Here is a 20,626-nt window from a genome sequence, read left to right on the forward strand (position 1 = left end):
TCTCTCGACCCACCTTTCAAAGATGGTTCAATGAGCTTCCTAGTTCTGGTTAGTCGTATTGCCAGCTCTGCATGCCTGTGTGCACACACACACACACACACACACAGAGAGAGAGAGAGAGAGAGAGAGAGAGAGAGAGAGAGAGAGAGATTTGGGTACATATGTTTTGGGCATAATTTATTGCCATTGCATGTGCTTGCAAACTTTGTAATTGGCTTCCTTCATGGGCCTTCTGTGAATCTGAGAGAAGTTGGAGTTTGTGTCTTCCAAAGGTCTCCAATGAATTTTGATGAGTGGCAAATAGCCCCTCCAGTATTTTCTTTTAGCCATTGTTATAGCACCGAAGTTAAATTTATGCCATTTGGGAAGCTCGATGGTTCAACTGCCCCTGTAGGACTAATGCGTTTTTTTTATTGATGTTCTCTCTTTATGTCAAGGGGACGAGATATGCAATTCTGACTTGGCACTTGAATATGCGTCGGGATTGAGTGCCGAGTTGGGACATAAAATGATTCTTTTCTCAGGCAATGACTACCTTGGCCTTTCCACCCATCCTTCTGTTAGACAAGCAGCTTCCAAAGTATGTAAATAATCAGATATTGTGAATGTTACTTTTGTGGTTTTATGGCTAACAAATGAAATATCTCCTTCTTTAGGCTGCAATAGAATTTGGAATGGGACCTAGAGGTTCTGCATTAGTCTGCGGTTACACATATCTTCATCGATCGTTGGAATCAGCTTTAGCTGATCTGAAGAAGACTGAGGTATTGATGTTCCCTTTCTTGGAAGCAATTTCTGTTTAAGAGTAGTTCAGTCATATGTTTGTAACTCAGATGCGAGTTTGAATGCATGAGAATTTTGCATTTCAAACATTGGATCTTATTTAGGGTGTGACTGTGGCAAGGAGTTAGCTGTGCCTTGGATGTTGTATAGCAAAGTTTGGATGATAATATTGTGATGACGTGTTTTTGGACTCTAAAAGTCATTGGACGTTAACTACTGGCCATCGGGACCTAAAACTGCAGAAACTGACATGTGGGCTGCCGATTTCTGGATTTTCCACCGCCATTTGCGGGCTTTCATGTGGCTGGTTTGTACAGCAGTTTTCAGGTTCTTTTCGCATACAGCTTTGGTTTGTTTTTAGCACCTGGTGCTTTTAGGGGGCGCCCAAATTTAGGGTCCCTCTATAACCTTTACAAGGAAAGCCTTGGGGGTCTCTCTGTAGATCAGCTTGGTAGTAGTCATAAGGACACCTCCCAGCAGTTGTACTTTGTGATCATCAATCAAGAAAGTAATACCGGAAGGAGGCTTTGGGGCCAGTGCTTCTAGAAGCAAAACTCCTCCACTCTCTCTCTCTCTCTCTCTCTCTCTCTCTTTAGTTCAATTTTTTACAATTTCTGTTTGTGTGTTGCTATTGATTTCTCGTTTGGATGTCCAAACATGTTACAATGGTATCAAAGCTCAGATGATTCTTCTTATGTGGAGGATCCGATCTGTTTTTTGTAGCACACATGGGTTCCCAGCTTTGAATCCGACAGAGAAGAGGACATCCGACCTACTATAGTTTTGCGGGAGGTGTTGGGTACAAGCCCATAACCTGTGGGAAATACCCTTATGGCATGTAGACAAGGTCAGTTTAGTGGATTCTTGCATGGCAAGTTTTCACTTATAAATATGTAAGGGTTTTTTTTACAAGTTAATACAAGCGTTATTTTTGGTGTCGATCTCTGTTTCTTTCTCTCCCTCTCTCTTTCTTGTTACCACTCCAAGAGCCCGCCATGGTAGCTCTTCGCCATCACCCACCTTAACCTACACCTTTCACGTGGTATCAGAGCTCTAGGAGTAGCGTGCGGTTTTGGCGTTTTGAAACGCCGTCATCAGTTGTAGAGCCCAGGAGGACGTTGATAGGCGGCAGTTGTAGGAAACGTGGTCAAGCATAGAGGTGGCATATTAAAACACCATCTCGGGGTGGAGGTAGGTATCAGCAGGCGGGCAGAGCTTTGGCAAGCTAGTCGACGGTTTTTACCAACCAGCATTTCAAAACGCCTACAAAACGGTGTCGTCAAGGCCAAGGCTCTGCAGGTTGGCATTTCAAAACGTTGAGGCCAGGTTCACAAGGGGTTGGCGGGCATAGCCAAAACAATAGTTTCTCAAAACGCTAGGAATGCGGTGACCCCTTTGCCGGATAGCATATCAAAATGCTGTCTGCTATGGTGGCGTAGGGTTTGTTGATGGCGAGTAAAGAGGGAGTTCTCTGCATTGAGCATCTTGAAACGCTGCAATAGCTTAACTTGTTTTTGACAACAATAATTGTAGCCGGCAAAGGAAGTCTTAACAACAACGTCATAGCAGAATATTATATCGAGCATGGCATCAAAAGTGGATAAATTTGATGGAACTGGCTTTCCTACTTGGCAAATAAAAGTGAAGGGTTATTTGATGCGCAAAAATCTATGGAGTGTTGTCAAACCCCTATCAACAGACGAAGTAGGTACATCGGTTGCAATCACAAGAGCCTTATCTGCCGAGCAACAAAGGAAGGACGAGCAAGCATTGGGTATTATTCTAACTTCTCTGGAAGACGATTTTGTTCATTGCTTAGATGATATTCCATTTGCTAGCTCTGCCTGGATATAGCTAGAGACTCTTTTCGAGTCTCAAAATGGAATTATATTCTCTTGCTATGCGTGCTGATGAAAACATAGTTGCATTAGCCAATAGATTTAAGAGCCTAGGAATGCATCTAGTGTATGTTGAAACCATAGTGATAGATCAAGATCTTATAGCTGTTTTGCTAAATAGCTTGCTTGATGAATTTCATCAAATTTTCACTCTTTTAAAAGAAAAAGATCCGCTGCTCTCTTTGGATAGTATCATCAAGTTCTTGCAAGAAGAAGAGAAAAGAGTAACCCATGCCAAGTTCTTCCATTATTCCCATTGCATATGCAATGAGTAATTGGGCTTCTACCTCAGCTTCATCCAGATTATGGTACCAGATCTTGTGCCATTTGTGGGCGCAACAATCATCAGACGAAGGATTGTTTCAGAAAAAATCCTTGTACTCATTTGCGGTAAGACGAATCATCCCTCCAATAAGTGCTTTAAAAAGAATAAAAATCAGATTCATGTGGTTGATGGTGATACAGAATCTCAAGGACTTTCAGTTGTAAGTGATGTTCTTTAGGTCAAGTATTTTTATGTCATTCATAGTCAAATAACTTTGTACGGGTCATAAACACTGCCACACATAAGTGGTAAGACCTCCTAGAATCTGTTTGATTCAAGTCCATTTTGTATACCATTCCTCCTAAACTCAAGGTTTGGAAGTAAACCAAAAACTCCATTTGATGGTAGCTATTTTGACCTACACCCTATCTGCGTTTCATTGTCATAGCACCAAGTTATGGGTGTACCAAAACTCTTGGTTGTGAGAGAACCTAAAACTCACGGTTTATGAGTATACCAAAAACTCATGGTTAAGAGTAAACCTAAAACTCTACGTCATGAGAGTGCTAAGTCTAGTTTGGGCTTGAGGGGGGGATTGTTGTGTACAAGCCCATTACACGTGGGAAATACCCTTATGGCATGTAGACAAGGTCATTTTAGTGTAGTCTTGCATGGCAAGTTTTCACTTATAAATATGTAAGGCTTTTTTTACAAGTTAATACTAGCGTTATTTTTGCTCTCTCTCTCTCTCTCTCTCTCTCTCTCTCTCTCTCTCTCTACCTCTTCTCTGCACGCCAAGAACCCGCCACGGCAACTCCTCGCTGTCACCCAACTTAACCTACACCCTTTAGGAGGATGAAGAGCACTTGAATCTCAGCGGAAACTGAGAGAACTAATGAAGGTTTCAATGAAGGCAAGGCTTTTTTTGAAGAATCGGGAGAATATCATGGCAAGCCTTCAATAAGGGTTTTCGACAGATTTGAGTACAAGCAACAACTTTAGGTTGACACCAGCGCAAGGACTCGAATTGTGTGAAGTATCTAAAGAGCCATCTGGTTGCTAAGCTTATGACAGACGGTATGCGAAGGCGAAGCAATCTCCGCAAACATTCTAATGAACTACGTGTGTATTACAAGCACAAACCCAAAGAGCTTCGAACTTCATGCACATTCTTGAGTTTTAGCCAATTCCGAATATTCTCAACTTTTGTTGGGTCCATCTGTACACCTTTTGTTGAGACAATGTCCCAAAAAGTGTTATCTTTGGGGAAGGAAGTCATGGCCTAGTGCCGCTGTCACAAAGTGATGATGTGGCATGACCTAAAGGACAGACTCCGGAGAGAGAGGGGTCAGAACCTTATTGAGAGATGCAAGAAAGTGCTACCAACTTGCAGAGCCTAGCCGAGAGGTTTACAAATAAAGACCAAGGATTTTATAAGTTATTCCTACTTATGGACTCCCGTGCGACAGGGTCTAAGGAGACAATAAAGATCAAAATAAAGCGAGGAACCCCAAATCGCGTGGAGATGCCGACGCGGCAGAGTCGTACGGACGTTTCACGATTTGTGCTGGCTACTAACGTGGCACTTGTACAGGTTTTCGTGATTTGCGCTAGGTGTCCTTGTTAGGTGCAACGGAATGAATGTTTGCGCTTTGCTCAAGATGAGTGCTCCGAACTGTGCTCAAGGTTCCTTTTGTTCTTATGGAAGGGAGAGCCTTCCGTTCTTAATGAGAGAATGCTATGATCACAAACAAAGTGAATGGACATTGTGCATGCTAGTGAATGAGACTGAGAGATAGAGAGAGAAGAGATACGATACCAGAGACGAAGTAAAACCCTCCTCCGAAGGCCCCACCCTCGTCGGCGAGAGTGGTCTACTTATGATTGCACAATCTGGTACAAATGGAATGCATGGACTGATGCAAGTCTAGGCTATGTCGGCGATGACGACGGTGACGACCTAAGGGCTGAAATCTGTAGTCTTTCTACTGCTGTCCAAAAACGCTATGGGCTGAAATCTGCGGCTAGTCGTAAAACGCTGATTCTGGGACTGTTTCTGTGGGTCTTTGACGCTGAAAATCTGCAGGTTTAGGGCTGAAAACTGAGGTTTCTTAAGGGCTGAAACTGAGGGTCTTTCCGGGCTGAATCTGCTACTTCTTTAGGGGCTGAACTTGCAGTTTCTTCATTGCTGAAAAGCTGCATTGCTGTGGCTGAAAATGGTGCAAATCTGCAACGGCTGGGATCCAAAATGCTAGGGTTGTAGCTTGTACAAAAACGCTAGCTATGCTGGGGTCTGTGTGTGGCGATGATGCCGATGCAAAACGCTAGGCTTAGGGAAGGTTGCGGCAAGGATCTGCTGATGCAAAAACGCTAAGGCAAGGGGCTTTCCGGCGATGATTCAAATGCTGAAAACGCAATGCTGATGCAGATCTAGGCGATGGTTCTTCTGGAGAAATCGTTAGTGATGGGTCTTGCTTGGAGGGAAGTCCACCAAGGTCTTGTTGGAGAAGTTGCCTACTGAGCTTGGCTCATGTTGCCTCTTCTGCCAAATAGTGCTAGCTCTAGTTTGCTTATATACAAACTTAGCAAAATTGCCCTACCTACTTTCCAACAAAAGTCACTTAAAAATAATAAGTGAAAAATGTTAAAAATAGGTAAAATAGGCTAAATGCACTGGAAAATTCCCCCGATGGAATCTGATGGGAATACTGATGATCATGCTGTGTGCAACAAGAGGATATGCATCTACACTAAGTGATTGGGCATGCACGGTCTGCGAACAGACTCACAAAAGTGCCAGATCACTTCTAAACCTAGACTGACTGGACTGACTGAACCCTGATCATGCTGTAGCTTGTCCACGGACACATAGGGTTGGATATGTCACGTGACAGTCCTAGCGCTAGCTTTTGGGACTCAAATGCTTTTAGACCTGAAGCTTTTCATGTACATTGCTTGTGGAAGGCCCAGGGCCTATGAATAAGGTGCGAGGCTTTAGTCTCAGGCAGATACGCTTGGAAGCACTGCTGAGACGAGGACCCTCGGACATTGTACTTTGTGAAGCAATAATAATAAAGAAATACCGAAAGGGGCGTCAGTCTTTGGGGCCAATCTCTTTGGGCACGAAACTATGCTGTGCGGTGTCGTCTCTCTCTCAGTTTTGTTTAGTTCTTTCAGTTTGCTCGTGTGTTGTTGTAGATTTTGATTGGAGTGTCCAAGTCTGTTATAGCCGCTAATGGATGTAGTGGTCCTATCTCTTTAGGTGATATTCCAAGTCGAGCCGCCAAGTCCGATGAAATGAAGTTGGCCTTAAAAAATATCCGTACAGCTTGCCCCGTCAACATGTATACACAATTTTGGTTCTTGCTTTATATTTAAAGGGTTTAGGCTCCTCGATCGGTAAGTTGGTAGGGTTGGTTTTTTTAACCCTAACCCCCTTTGAGTCACTCGGTTAGATTTTGCAAGTTAGGGCCATGCCACATCATCGGTTTGTGACAACTTGGACACTGGCTCGTTCCTTGCATAAGTCAAGGAGCTTGAGTGCATGGAGAAATTGTTCGTAACATGTTTCGTGAGTTGTTGAGGTACATTTTTTAGTCGTATAGCGGACATGCAGACTTCACATTGTGAAGTTTTCGTTCGAGTTACGACCAGTTGATATTGTGCTAATTCTTTCTCTCTTTTGTGGTGCGTATGCCCTATCAACTACCTCATTTTTGTGCTAATTTTTTCGATTTAATGTTTCTTTTAGTGCTAGGCTTCATTATGACTGAGTCTGCCCTTGATCTCTAGAGTCATGACAGAAACTTAGTACGCTGAACTTTGTGTTGATGTATGCTCATGTGTGTGCGTGTGGTGTGTGTTGTGTTGGGGAGCATATGTTAGTACCTAGTTCTACACCCACTATTGGGCACTGACGACGTTAGTGGGGATGTCGTGGTATTTAGTCAATACTATGCATGATAGAGCTGATGGTTATATTGTCTTGTGGGTGATTACATTGGTCCATACCTTGCACTTTCTTTCAAGGGTGAATCTAGGCTTATCCTCGATTCATCTAGGTATATTTTTTAGTTGTTTAGCGGACATGCAGACTTCACATTGTGAAATTTTCGTCTGAGTTACGACCAGTTGATATTGTGCTAATTCTTTCTATCTTTTGTGGTTCATATGCCCTATCAACTACCTCATTTTTGTGCTAATTTTTCCGATTTAATGCTTCTTTTAGTGCTAGGCTTCATTATGATTGAGTCTGCCCTTGATCTCCGGAGTCATGACAGAAACTCAGTACGCTGAACTTTGTGTTGATGTATGCTCATGTGTGTGTGCGTGTGGTGTGTGTTGTGTTGGGGAGCATATGTTAGTACCTAGTTCTACACCCACTATTGGGCACTGACGACGTTAGTGGGGATGTCGTGGTATTTAGTCAATACTATGCATGATGGAGCTGATGGTTATATTGTCTTGTGGGTGACTACCATGGGTCCATACCTTGCACTTTCCTTCAAGGGTGAATCTGGGCTTATCCTGGATTCATCTAGGTATATATATCCTTGTAGCCCAACTATTCTTGCTTGGATGGCCTTGCTATCAATAAAGAAGAAAATTTTAGACTATAAATAAAGATTTGAGATACAAATAAAGGAAGATCTAGGGAGGATACGACATGGTTACATGCAGTGATTTAGGTTGAAAAGCATACGATGTGGGTACTTCGCTGACGGCTATGATTTAGGCTACATAGAGCAATCTCTTGCCGCATTATACAAAACCGTTTTAGGCCAACCAAGTAAATTTTCACCCATTACAATTTGCAAAATGCAAGAGGAATTAACGCCAAGTTGCAGAATGTAACGCCCATTAATATCGTCCCCACCTTACATGAACGTCCCCACTATCTCCTTACTTCAGATTGGTAGTTGTTAGCTATCCTCTTTCCTCTTGCTCTTGCATAACATTTCTCTGCATCACCAAGTTGGCTATGTTGTCACCATGCAATGTCTAGTAACTACTGTCCATTTGCAACGAACTTTGGGGCCAATTTGTCTTGTCTTGGAACTCCACCGTGCCATGTCAACTCTACTCTCTCTCTCTCTCTCTCTCTCTCTCTCTCTCTCTCTCTCTCTCTCTCTCTCGTCAAGTTCAATGATTTTGCAGCTTCCGTTCGTGTGTTGCTATCGAGTGTCGAAGCCTGTAACACATGATCCTTTGACTTGATACCCTTCTGAGAGTGCTTTTCAGCTTTCATCAACTTGTTGACTTTGACCCATGAGTCGCTGAATGGAGTCCACCTTCTTTTGTAAACAATATCGTCGAATCTCCTTGGGCAAAACCACAACAAAACCACTCAACTTATTGCTTAAAGGTAATTTTCTTGACGGACGAAGCTGGTAGAAAAGTATCCCTAATCCTCTGGCAATTATCGTCTAGGGTGTCTTCTTTGGTCATCCTAAGGTGATTCCGTGCTGTGATAACATCCTCTTCGTATTCTTCGGTGAGCCATGTGGAGGTGAAAACTTGTTTGAACTTTATCCATGAGGTGAGTGTAAGGTGCAATGGAATGATTGTTTGCGCTTTGCTCAAGATGAGTGCTCCGATTTGTGCTCAAGGTTCCTTTTTTTCTTATGGAAGGGAGAGCCTTACGTTCTTAATGAGAGAATCCTATGATCACAAACAAAGTGAATGGACACTGTGCGTGCAAGTGTATTGGACTGAGAGATAGAGAGAGAAGAGAGATACGACACCAGAGATGTTGTAAAACCCTCCTCCGAAGGCCCCACTCTCGTCGGCGAGAGTGGTCTACTTATGATTGCACAAACTGGTACAAACTGAATGCATGGGACTGATGCAAGTCTAGGCTATGTTGATGATGACGACGGGGATGGCGAAGTCGACCTAAGGGCTGAAATCTGCAATCTTGCTACTGCTGTCCAAAAACGCTATGGGCTGAAATCTGCGACTAGTCCAAAAATGTTGATTTGGGGCTGTTTTCTGTGGGTCTTTGTCGCTGAAAATCTGCAGGTTTAGGGCTGAAAACTGAGGTTCATTAAGGCTGAAAACTGATGGTCCTTCCGGGCTGAATCTGCTACTTCTTTAGGGGCTGAATGTGCTACTCTTCTAGGGCTGGACTTGCAGGTGTTCCAATGCTGAAAACGCCCTGCTGAAAGCTGCCCAAAACTCTAGGTGATGAAGTTCTCAAAATGCTAGCTGTTGGGTTCTGTGGCGATGGTGTCTTGATGCAAAAACGCCAGGCTTAGATTGGACTACGGCGAGGATCTGTTGATGCAAAAAACGCTAGGATATGATGCTGAGTGAAAACGCTAGAGGATGCTGCTTGCTTCTGTGGCGAGGCTGATGCAAAACGCTAGGGGAGGTTCTTGCTTGGAGGGGGAAACCGCCAAGGTCTTGTTGAGAAGTTGCCTGCTGAGCTTGGCTCCTGTTACCTCTTTTGCCAAATAGTGCTAGCTCTAGTTTGCTTATATACAAACTTACTGAATTTGCCCTACCTACTTTCCAACAAAAGTCACTTAAAAATAATAAGTGAAAAATGTCAAAAATAGGGAAAATAGGCTAAATGCACTGAAAATTCCCCTAAAGGATTCTGATGGAATTTGATGGGAATGCTTATGATCATGTTGTGTGCAACCAGAGGATATGCACATACACTAAGTGACTGGGCATGCACGAGGATATGCACATACACTAAGTGACTGGGCATGCTCGGTCTACGAACAAACTCACAAAAGTGCTAGATCACTTCTAAATCTAGACTGATTGGACTGACTGAACCCTGATCATGCTGTAGCTTGTCCACGGACACATAGGGTTGGATGTGTCACGTGACATCTCCTCCTTTTCAAAGTGAGGTACTAGTAACGAACTGTATGGCGTCGAGGGAGATCGCCAATAGCATCCGGAATCCTGCAAGGGATTCTTCGCCGGCCCACTCTGATGTGTGGGTCGTGCGGTACTTGAACTTCATAAAGGTCTGCAACGCTTGCTTCTTTGGGCCGCGCCGAAAGCGACACAATCTTCTGAGGCTCCTTCGATGCTTCAACTTCGTTGAGAGTCATGCTTCTTTCCTCTTCAAGAATCTCCATGGCTGAAAATTCCTGAAACCATTTCCAACACAAAAACCATGAACATACCTATTCCATGTAAAGTGAATGGAAAACATCTTGTCTTCCTCAAAGTTTGTGCATGCAATGTAGATGAACAAATAGACGGAGTGCTAAACCGTTCACCACACACACGCAAACAATGAGATCGAATCTTGCTCGTTTGATCTAAAGCAATCAATTGTGGCATTTCACAACGGAAATGTCTATGCTTGGTGCTCATACTTTCTTGTGCTCGTGCTACGAATGTGTCATGCCAAGGAAGAGACATGGAATGTGACTTCCTTACATACATACTTTTCCGCTTTTCATGAATAATCCGCATACATCCGTGCTCATTCATGAGTGAAACGTGCTCAACGTACAATATGTCATGCCTAGGAAAAGAGATCACATAAAGGCGCTGACTAAAATACAGGAAACGATCATGAATGAAACACTCGTACAATGCGTGCGTATCAATCATGCGAACACATAATACTTCCTGTGAGGGTTCTTGGACCTAGGCTCGAGAGCCAAGATCGATTCTTCGTGATTGACCGAATTTGCAATGAGGTTAGCTTCACTAGAGAAAGTATCCACTAACACATCATCCTTGTGAACAATCACATCGTCTTCATGCAACTCATCATGCTTGTGAGAAATCACATCTTGATCATGCAAATCATCATGCTCGTGAGAAATCACATCTCGATCATGCAAATCATCATGCTTATCATTGTCATCCAAATCATCATGCAAATCATTGGCATTCAAATCATCATGCTCATCATTATCATTCAATTCATCATGCTTCTCATAATCATGCAACTCCTGTGTGTCATGCTTGGGAGAAGAAGGGAGTGAGAGAGTCTCCTTTTCCCGAATCTCTTCAATCTTCGCTTGCACATTAGAAATGAGAGAGGAAGAATGAACAACGTTCTTGTGATCCAATTCTGTTTTTTCTGCGTGCTTGTCATCAAATTCTTTGGCCTCCAAGCGTAATTGCTCACGCTCACGCTCCATGGCTGCCATTCTTGCTTCGTGCCACGTTGTCATCATATCCATCATCGTCTTGCACCAAGCCTCCATAGCATCCGGTGCTATCCTTGGCGTAGATGGAGAAGGGGGAGGGTCAGAAAAACCTCTTGGTGGGGAAAATTCTTCTTCGCCTCTCTCATGCTCATCACGTCCAAGTGAAGTATCCATTCCACTTCGAGTGATGACCATCCACTGAAGTCGTGGGTTCTTGTGGTCTTGGGTTCTTAAGTTCACGAGGAACTTGGATTCTTGGGGGTCTTGGTTGTGTCGGGTCTCTAGGTTCTTGAGGTTCTTCTTCACCCGAGTTCTGCTCCTTTCCGCGGGCGCACCCCTTGGCGGCCTTGCGCTCACACCAAGGTTGCTTTTTCCTACCTCACGTCGATTGGCCGGCCGCTAAGTGCACGGTCCGTTCTCAATGAGTGAAAAGAGACACAAGGGGAGGTTGGACACGCCCTTCTTTCTTGGGATTCCTGTCACTCTTCAAAAACACGATTAGGAATCGACACGCCCAAGCGAACTTGGGTTCGTGCGACCGCAACAAGCAAAAAAAATCCTTGTGATTCTCGTGGTTCTTTCCTTGAGTGATACAGAACACTGCCAAAGCTCTGATACCAATGTTAGGTGCAGCGGAATGAATGTTTGCGCTTTGCTCAAGATGAGTGCTCCGAACTGTGCTCAAGGTTCCTTTTGTTCTTATGGAAGGGAGAGCCTTCCGTTCTTAATGAGAGAATGCTATGATCACAAACAAAGTGAATGGACATTGTGCGTGCTAGTGAATGAGACTGAGAGATAGAGAGATACGACACCAGAGACGTTGTAAAACCCTCCTCCGAAGGCCCCACTCTCGTCGGCGAGAGTAGTCTGCTTATGATCGCACAAATTGGTACAAACTGAATGCATGGGACTGATGCAAGTCTAGGCTATGTTGACAATGACGACGGGGATGGCGAAGTCGACCTAAGGGCTGAAATCTGCAATCTTGCTACTGCTGTCCAAAAACGCTATGGTCTGAAATCTGCGACTAGTCCAAAAACGCTGAATTTTGGGGCTGTTTTCTGTGGGTCTTTGTCGCTGAAAATTTGCAGGTTCATTAAGGCTGAAAACTGATGGTCCTTCCGGGCTGAATCTGCTACTTCTTTAGGGGCTGAATGTGCTACTCTTCTAGGGCTGGACTTGCAGGTGTTCCAATGCTGAAAACGCCCTGCTGAAAGCTGCCCAAAACGCTAGGTGATGAAGTTTTCAAAATGCTAGCTGTTGGGTTCTGTGGCGATGGTGTCTAGATGCAAAAACGCCAGGCTTAGGCTGGACTACGGCGAGGATCTGCTGATGCAAAAAATGCCAAGCTATGATGATGAGTGAAAACGCTAGAGGATGTTGCTTGCTTTTGTGGCGAGGCTGATGCAAAACGCTAGGGGAGGTTCTTGCTTGGACAAGGTCTTGTTGAGAAGTTGCCTGTTGAGCTTGGCTCCTGTTGCCTCTTTTGCCAAGTAGTGCTAGCTCTAGTTTGCTTGTATACAAACTTACTCAATTTGCCCTACCTACTTTCCAACAAAAGTCACTTAAAAATAATAAGTGAAAAATGTCAAAAATAGGGAAAATAAGCTAAATGCACTGGAAAATTTTCCTAAAGGATTCTGATGGATTTTGATGGGAATGCTTATGATCATGCTGTGTGCAACCAGAGGATATGCATCTACTCTAAGTGACTGGGCATGCACGGTCTACGAACAGACTCACAAAAGTGCCAGATCACTTCTAAATCTAGACTGACTGGACTGACTGAACCGTGATCATGCTGTAGCTTGTCCACGGACACATAGGGTTGGATGTGTCACGTGACAGTGAGTGCTTCCTTTCTTAAAAGTATGGTCGACCACCACGTCATTGCCTTTCAAGTAGGAAGATGCTCTTCTTAATTTAGAGTGTTCGGAAAGGCGTCCTCCGGAGAAAACAATGTCAAACTGTTGTATCAGGCAAGAGCATGTAATCTGCTCCTTTTCTTTCGAGAGCAATTCAAAGACTTCATGACTTTGTTGACCTGCTGCTCTACCGCATTGTCAAACTCATCCTGTGAGTACAATTTTCGCTTATCTGCACTCGGCTTAGATTTTTGTTTCATTGCCGACTTGAGAGGTGAATGAATGGCCGCTTGCCATCCCAAATGGATCTCGTCAAGTGGGTGATGTAACAGGACGGGCACCACGTGCCAACGGAAAAGAACATACTGAACAACTTTAATCACTTCAAATAACAACTAAACTAAAAGAAATAGACGACACGAGACGGGGAGTGGCGGAATTCCACCCCAAGACAGCACTAGTCTCAAACCTCATCGCCCCTTTCGTATTTCTTTATATTGCTGGAACTCAGTACAATGCCGGTACTTGCGCTTTCTGCACCTTCACCCGGAGAGAGGCCACAGACTGAGCCCTTCGCATATATTTAAAGGCCCCTTGGCCTGTGAAAAGCAGTTTACATGAAAAGCTTCAAACTCAAAATCATCTGGCTCTAAAAGCACTTGCGTCCAGAAGTAGCTAGCGCAAATTGCAGAAATCCGTACACGTGCCATGTGAGCACAACCAACGCAAATTGCGGAAATCCGTACTCGACTCCCACATCAGCATTTCAAAGCAAAATCCGGAAATCCGTACAGATCTGCCACGTCATCAGCCCTCCGTGCGTGCATGTGTGTGGGCTTGCTTTATTTTTAATGCCTTTATGTCACTTGGGCCCCATATGTTGGTAGGAAGTCTTCTTCAAAAATAGGCCACTTGGCAAGACTTTGTAAGTCGGTAAACTTCTTCTGTTGCTTCTGCTTCTTCACTTAGGGTTTAGGCTTCTCTGCCGAGATCTATAGGTTGGCTCCGTTCTTAAGTGGCTTGCCACGTAGCAATTTGTGACATGTGATTCTTTAGAAATTTTGCATACTGCGGCTAAACTCAAAAGCAGTTACATGAAAAGTTGCAATTCTAAAAGCTTCTGGCTCCAAAAGCAAGCGACCCATGGGTTGTCCATACATGCTGCCACGTCAGCAAAGGATGTCGGAAAACGTGCCGCAAATTACGGGCATGTCCGTACAGCATGCCACGACAGCACTCCCCATGCGATTTAGGCCTTGGCTTTATTTTAAAATGGGTTTAGGCCCCTCGGCCAGGTTCCATAAGTTGGGTGGGTTAGGTTTTTAACGGTAACCCCCTTTGGTCCACTCGGCAGGAACCTCAAAAGTTGGTACAATTTTTTCTGCTTCTTTCACTAGGGTTTTGGCCCCTTTTGTCTGGGCTTTGTCCTCTAGACGTCATCACTTTGTGACCCCCGCGCCCCCCCCCCCCCCCCCCCCCGGCCGGCCCGGCGGACCCCGTAATGTGTAGTCATGTTGATTACTAGAAAGAAATGTACATGGTCAAACTACCAATAAAACATCTATGTACAAAGGCTAGACGTCCAAAAAAGCCCCTAGTGAAGATGGCAAAGCAGTCTTGCTAGAGAATCAGGCAATGAATGTCGCCGTCAAGATGCCATCCTTCCAAACTTGTGCATTTACCACATATGGAGAGTAATGAAGTGATATCTATTGTCTTCTCAGTAAATCAAACTTTCTATAAATTGAATGGATCAATACTTTCTAGTGGTGTTATCATTTCTTTAAGTTGTATTTCAATTTGCAGCTCCTTAAGTTGCCTATGTGAAATGTAGTGTCTTCACCACCCTTTACCATAATTGAAGCTTGTAAGAGAAAGTTTGGGACTTGTTTCTGTTGTAATGGGGGGAAAAGTCACAAAAGTGGTTGAGAGTGCTTATTATCACATTGATGTACATCTTATTGCTCTTTGTTTTAATCTGTTTGTGTGCATGTGTACTTTTTTTTTTTTTGGGGGGGGGGGGGGGGGGAATATCAAACAGGATTGCTTGCTCTGCCCAACTGGATTTGCGGCTAACATGGCTGTAATGACTGCCATCACCACCGTCGTTTCACATGCTGCTGAGGCTGATGATCAGGACGTTGTTGCTATATTTTCTGATGCCCTCAACCATGCGTCCATTATTGATGGAATTCGACTATCTCGAAGACAAAGGAAAACAGAGTTTGAGGTCTATAAGCATTGTGATGTGGACCATTTAAATCAGCTACTGTAAGTAACTAGTCTGTCTTGAGACATCTGTTTGAGCACAGATTTTTGATCTGTTTTACTACTGTTAGTTTCAAACTCAAATTTGCATTCCATAGGTCCAACTGCAAGCATGACAGAAAGGTGGTTGTAACAGACAGGTAAGTCATTGGCATTGTTTGACATATTCATGTCAAATTTAGCTAGTTACAACTTTCTGCTTTTCTGGCAGTTTGTTCAGCATGGATGGAGACTTTGCAGCATTGGTTGAATTAGTTGCTCTTAGGAAAAAGTACAACTTTCTGCTAGTCATCGATGATGTAAGTCTTGTTTTGTTGATGATTTTGCGTTCTTTAATTGTTGCCGATGAAGAGTAATCACACAATTGGGACAGGCACACGGAACACTGCTGTGTGGTGAGACTGGCGGTGGGGTTGCGGAAGCTCTTAATGTGGAAGGACAAGTGGATATAGTAGTGGGCACTTTAAGTAAGGCAATTGGGTGTCAAGGAGGGTTTATTGCATGCAGGTACCTTTTTCTATTCAACTTAACTGAGCTTGTGAAAAAACTTTAGCATCGTGCTTTAGCTTGAGGTGTTTTAGTATGTGGTGCTACAATAGAGGAAATAGAGACGTGCCATATTAAGGAAAGGTGACTGTAAAGATTCTGTTTGTTTAGACAAAATTGCTCCATTGGGAATGCCCGACATCGATTTTTAAAAAATCTTTTGGCGTTCTCTTGTAGCTTAACACCAAATTTCCTTTCAACCCTCATGCTTTGCAGCCTTCAGTCGGGCGCAACTATTATAGCAAGGATAACAAAGAGAGTATCTTGACAGTCTTGTTTTGTGCAGTGCAGTCGCAAATGGAAGCAATTGATACAATCCAGGGGTCGCTCATTTGTTTTCTCAACTGCACTCCCAGTTCCTGTGGTTGCTGCTGCCCATGGTCTCATTTCTTTCTAGCTTTTCCTGCTTGTGCTCTTTTTTTTTTTTGGAATTTTTGGTCACGATAGGGACCGGCTCCAGATGTTGACTTTTATCTATTTTCTGAGCAGCTGCTATTCTTGTCGCTCAAGAAGAGAAGTGGAGGCAAAGAGCTGTCTGGGATAGAGTCTCTCAACTTGCCAAAGCAACCGGACTTCACTTTAGTAGTCCAATAGCTCCTATTATATTCTACACTGAGGAGAGGGCACTAGCAGCTAGCAGGTTCTTTACCTCATCATATTGAAGTTGAAATGGTTAGCTTGAAGATGTGTTATACCAATTACATAAGTGCACTACTTTTTGGTTGGAGCATAGCTTTCTGTGGTTTTGTTGTGATGCTCTAGGGTAGGTGCAGAGTCTTTTTTACTATTTACAGATAGGAATGCTATGGCTCACATGCAATGGTAGTAGATGTCCGAGCGATAATGAATTTCCACTGTCATTCTATATGTAGTTTGGAATATGATTTTGTCATGACGGATATTCAGACCTGTCTGCAGCTAGCTTCATCCCTTTGATGCACATCGCCACCACAACATGAGTGCATGATTTTTTGTGAGCATAATGTGTAAAAGTTGGGCAACTATCCGTTGATACTAGCAATACTTGAAAATAAGCCCTACCTTGTGTGGTCTTCATCTGCACCTACACACCATGGTTAAAGGCATTTGTTTTAGCTTGTTTATGTTTAGATGGATTGCATCTTATATTGTAGTTTTAAACTTATAAGCTGCAGGGCTTTGAGGTTCAGAATTGTTCACAAGGCACTTATTCACCTCTTGCAGGTCCTTGATGCTGGCTGGTTTTCACGTAACTGCTATCCGTCCCCCCACGGTGCCAAAGCATTCATCCAGGTAGAATTAGAAACTTTGTCAGTGTACGCAGTACTTTTTTGAAAAAAAAGGTAGGTATTTGCATGCTCTATCATTTAGAAAGACTAGGCCTTTAAGGTGTGGGTGCTGTAATGCCTGAAGTGGTTTGGGAATTGCATGGAAGTACTGACCCCAAATCAAGACTTCAAGGCATAGGTACCAGGAAATTGAAACGAAAACTGAAACGGTTGACAAACTCAAGGCAACAGAAATGGGGGTAGAAATGCCAAATTGTAAGCGTAGGTGTCCGTATAGAGAAGAAGAAGAAGAAGAGAAGAGAGATGAGAGAGATTGTTGTGTGTTTTACATGAAGGTCTTTTTTTAGGGATTGTGTTCATTTTAAGTACATGTTTTCGAGTGTTTGTTTCCAAAGAGAACCTCAGAAGCTTAAATCTTCTCTCTCTCTCTCTCTCTCTCTCTCAAGCCCCTGAAACGCCGTATTATGGTCACTATGCTTTAAAGGCTTCAGATTGAGATTAAACATTTCTGAAGGGGGAAGCAAGTCCTCTGTTTAGAGAGAGAGAGGCTAGTGAGTGTCCTTAAAACTGCTCGAAGTTAATGAAACTAGAAGCACCTACAAAACCGGTGTCTTAGTTTATGTGAATGAAGATGAGAGGATTTATATTGTTGAGATTTCTGTAGTCTGTTAGATGGAATGTTTTAACATACTGTAATCAATTAAGGGGTGAGTTCAGTATTGATATGAGACTAGTTACTTTTCAAAAGAAATCAAGATTTTCTCTGCTACTGTTTGTCACAGGCTTCGAATCACATTAACAGCAGCTCACACAGTGGATGATGTTGAAGCTCTGGCAGCAGCTCTTGTTCCCTGGATACAACATAGAAATGCTCCTGTTACAAGGCCTTTGCCAAGAACTTTAAGCAATGATACAAGGCCTGTAGCTTCTGTAGGTTACAAAGGAGCACCACAGGTAGAAAAGACTCTTGGTGAGAGAGACGAGTCTTTGGCATTCAAAGATTGGCTCACTGAAGACATAAGAGCCAAGCTTTGAAGTAGGTTTCAGCAGTAAAATTTTCCTGGACTTACGTGATTGTGGAATGGTGATTTTGAAGCTTGTGGTCTATAGCATTTTTCCCATCTCGGGGTTGCTCCCAATGTATCCTCACTACAAGGCATCATGCTTGGCCTCGGTTATTTGAGGAAACTAGCATGAATGCTGTAATTCCAACATGTCTGCAAGGGCCTGTTTCAAAAAGCTTGTGCCACAAAGGCCTGATGACATCTTTGGAACCAATTTTTCCATTCTTTTACCACAAGCAGACAAATTTGGTAAATAAGTGTAACACTATACTCAGCATAGCACAAGCTCCCATGTCTCTTTTTTTTTGGTTTTTTTAATTTTTATGCCTGCAATTGTTATTGCAAAGTGTTTTCTTGCATAAAGACAAACTAGTATGTGATCCGTGCGTTGTTGCAGCCAAGGAAACAATGCTTCTATTCTCATAGGGCTATCTTCTCTTTCAAGTGGAACACTATTAATACTCTCTTCTTACACATATAGTCTATTGCATTCATAAAAGTGATGCATGACACGACCTCTTAATAGATGTTGCAAAGCATTTTTTGATACCAAGATTGGAATCTTCTCATAGACATTATTTTTCATGAGGTGCTAGTCCTTGTTCAACAAACTTAGGAGTGTTGTGTGTGTGTGTGTGTGTGTGTGTGGAGAGAGAGAGAGAGAGAGAGAGAGAGAGATTCCTCATTTTGGTATGCTTTGATCTAGCAATGCTACCAAGTTTGATTATAGAGATTATATAAGTTAGCATGGTGTGAAGAGATGAAAATTAAGAGAAGTTAAATGTAATAATAAAACTTTTTTTTAATAAATGGAGTGGGTTCTAGAATTGGTTTCAATGATAGGAACGCAATTGGATTCAATGTCTTTGCTCCACTCTCTTACTTGTTTCTATCCTTGTACGTATGTATAGATGTATGTATACATATATATCTATATGTATACATAGTACACCCATCCATCTACACACACACACACACACACACATATATATATATATATATGCTTGAAACGAAGATTTGTCACATAGGTCTTGAGGCATCTTGATATGTTCCAATTATGTCTATGTACACACACACACACACACACACACACATATATATATATATATATATATATATATATATATATATATATATATATATATATATATATATATATATGTTTAAAGGAAAGATTTGTCATATAGGTCTTGAGGCATCTTGCTATTGTTCCAATATAATAACTATGACATTCAAAGTTTTTATGCTCTTTCGTCTCTCCCTTCCAAACCCTCCAGTTGAAGTGATATCCCAAGTGGACATTTAAAAAGGAAAAACAAATTTTTTTTTCTCATTTTTTTGAAAATAAAAGTATAGATGGCTATGATTGGTCTCTCTCTCTCTCTCTCTCTCTCTCTCTCTCCTCCCCATTGGATAGATCTTTGAGATCTCATTGGATGTACCTATAACATTTCAACTTCTCATTTTATCAAGACGTGTGTGTGTGTGAAGATGAAACAAAATTAACTTTATTTCTATCCATGTTATGAGATATATCTTTTTGGATTGTTTCGATGGCATTAAATTTTTCTTCTTCTCTCTCTCTCTCTCTCTCTCTCTCTCTCTCTCTTCCCCATAGATATTCACTTTTGTTGAAGACTTGTCTTGTAACTTTTGAAGTCACTTTAGATTGTTCCCACACGCAAACATTTTGTTTTGTCTTTCTCTCTCCTCCTGCGTCATTTGTTAGACTTTGCATTTCAACACATTAAATACGGCACTAAAAAATTGTCCTCTCCCTCTCTCTCTCTCTCTCTCTCTCTCTCGTTGATTCTAGATCGGCACCCTTGCTTGCCAAAATTAAAGGAAATTATAGATTTTTAAGCACGGTCCACATGTTAACTCTTAAAAACAAAAAGAACAAAATATCCAAGAATTGGTAAAAGGTCCATCTATTGGGAAATATTTCCACCCATTTGGGGTGTTCTCTCTCGTTGAGTTTAGATTGGCTTGCCAAAATTTAAGGAATTTATAGAGTTTTAAGCATGGCCAACATGTTAACTCTTAAAAATAAAAAGAATTAAGTCCGTCAACTGGATTTGGGGTGTTAATGTGAGGGTTGGTCTTTATCGGGCATTTAATCCATATTCTACAGGTGAAAAACTTTAGCTATCCTTTAAAAAAAACACTAATGAAAAAAAATAAGATCTTGAAAATTGAAAAGTGTGTATGCTCACCGGTAAAATCTTTCTCTCTCTCTCTCTCCCTCATAAATGTACATGTGTATGCACACAGGCAATGTGATGTTCTCTCTCTCTCTCTCTCTCTCTCTCTCACACACACACACACACACACACACACACATAAGCAATGCGATGGTCTCTCTCTCTCTCTCTCTCTCTCTCTCTCTCTCTCTCATTCATGGTCAATAATGTGGATAACGACCCCTACATTTGCATGCCATGCATGACCTCAAAGCGAGAAGCCCCAAGTCGACCTTAGGCAAGCTTTTTTCTTTTTTTTCAAGCTCTTTAAAGAAATACATACTTTCAAAATTT

The 20,626-nt window shown here is 42.5% G+C and overlaps 1 protein-coding gene across 1 annotated transcript in view; it reads left to right on the plus strand.

The window, feature by feature from the left end:
* BIOF (biotin F) overlaps nucleotides 1-18,514 on the plus strand; it is an 18,941-nt gene extending 427 nt beyond the window's left edge. Inside the window, exons 1-11 of the mRNA XM_086496335.1 lie at nucleotides 1-48; nucleotides 438-580; nucleotides 657-764; nucleotides 14,985-15,214; nucleotides 15,310-15,351; nucleotides 15,423-15,510; nucleotides 15,585-15,718; nucleotides 16,049-16,137; nucleotides 16,247-16,397; nucleotides 16,961-17,029; nucleotides 17,808-18,514. The exon at nucleotides 1-48 is cut by the window's left edge and continues 427 nt beyond it. Coding sequence (XP_086352461.1) covers nucleotides 1-48; nucleotides 438-580; nucleotides 657-764; nucleotides 14,985-15,214; nucleotides 15,310-15,351; nucleotides 15,423-15,510; nucleotides 15,585-15,718; nucleotides 16,049-16,137; nucleotides 16,247-16,397; nucleotides 16,961-17,029; nucleotides 17,808-18,060 — 1,355 coding nt within the window. The 3' untranslated portion in view covers nucleotides 18,061-18,514. The remainder of the gene's footprint in view (nucleotides 49-437; nucleotides 581-656; nucleotides 765-14,984; nucleotides 15,215-15,309; nucleotides 15,352-15,422; nucleotides 15,511-15,584; nucleotides 15,719-16,048; nucleotides 16,138-16,246; nucleotides 16,398-16,960; nucleotides 17,030-17,807) is intronic.
* Nucleotides 18,515-20,626: the final 2,112 nt, after the last annotated feature.

This window comes from Adiantum capillus-veneris, chromosome 23 (assembly GCF_014529385.1).
Source record: "Adiantum capillus-veneris isolate H3 chromosome 23, ASM1452938v2, whole genome shotgun sequence".
Lineage (NCBI taxonomy): Eukaryota > Viridiplantae > Streptophyta > Polypodiopsida > Polypodiales > Pteridaceae > Adiantum > Adiantum capillus-veneris.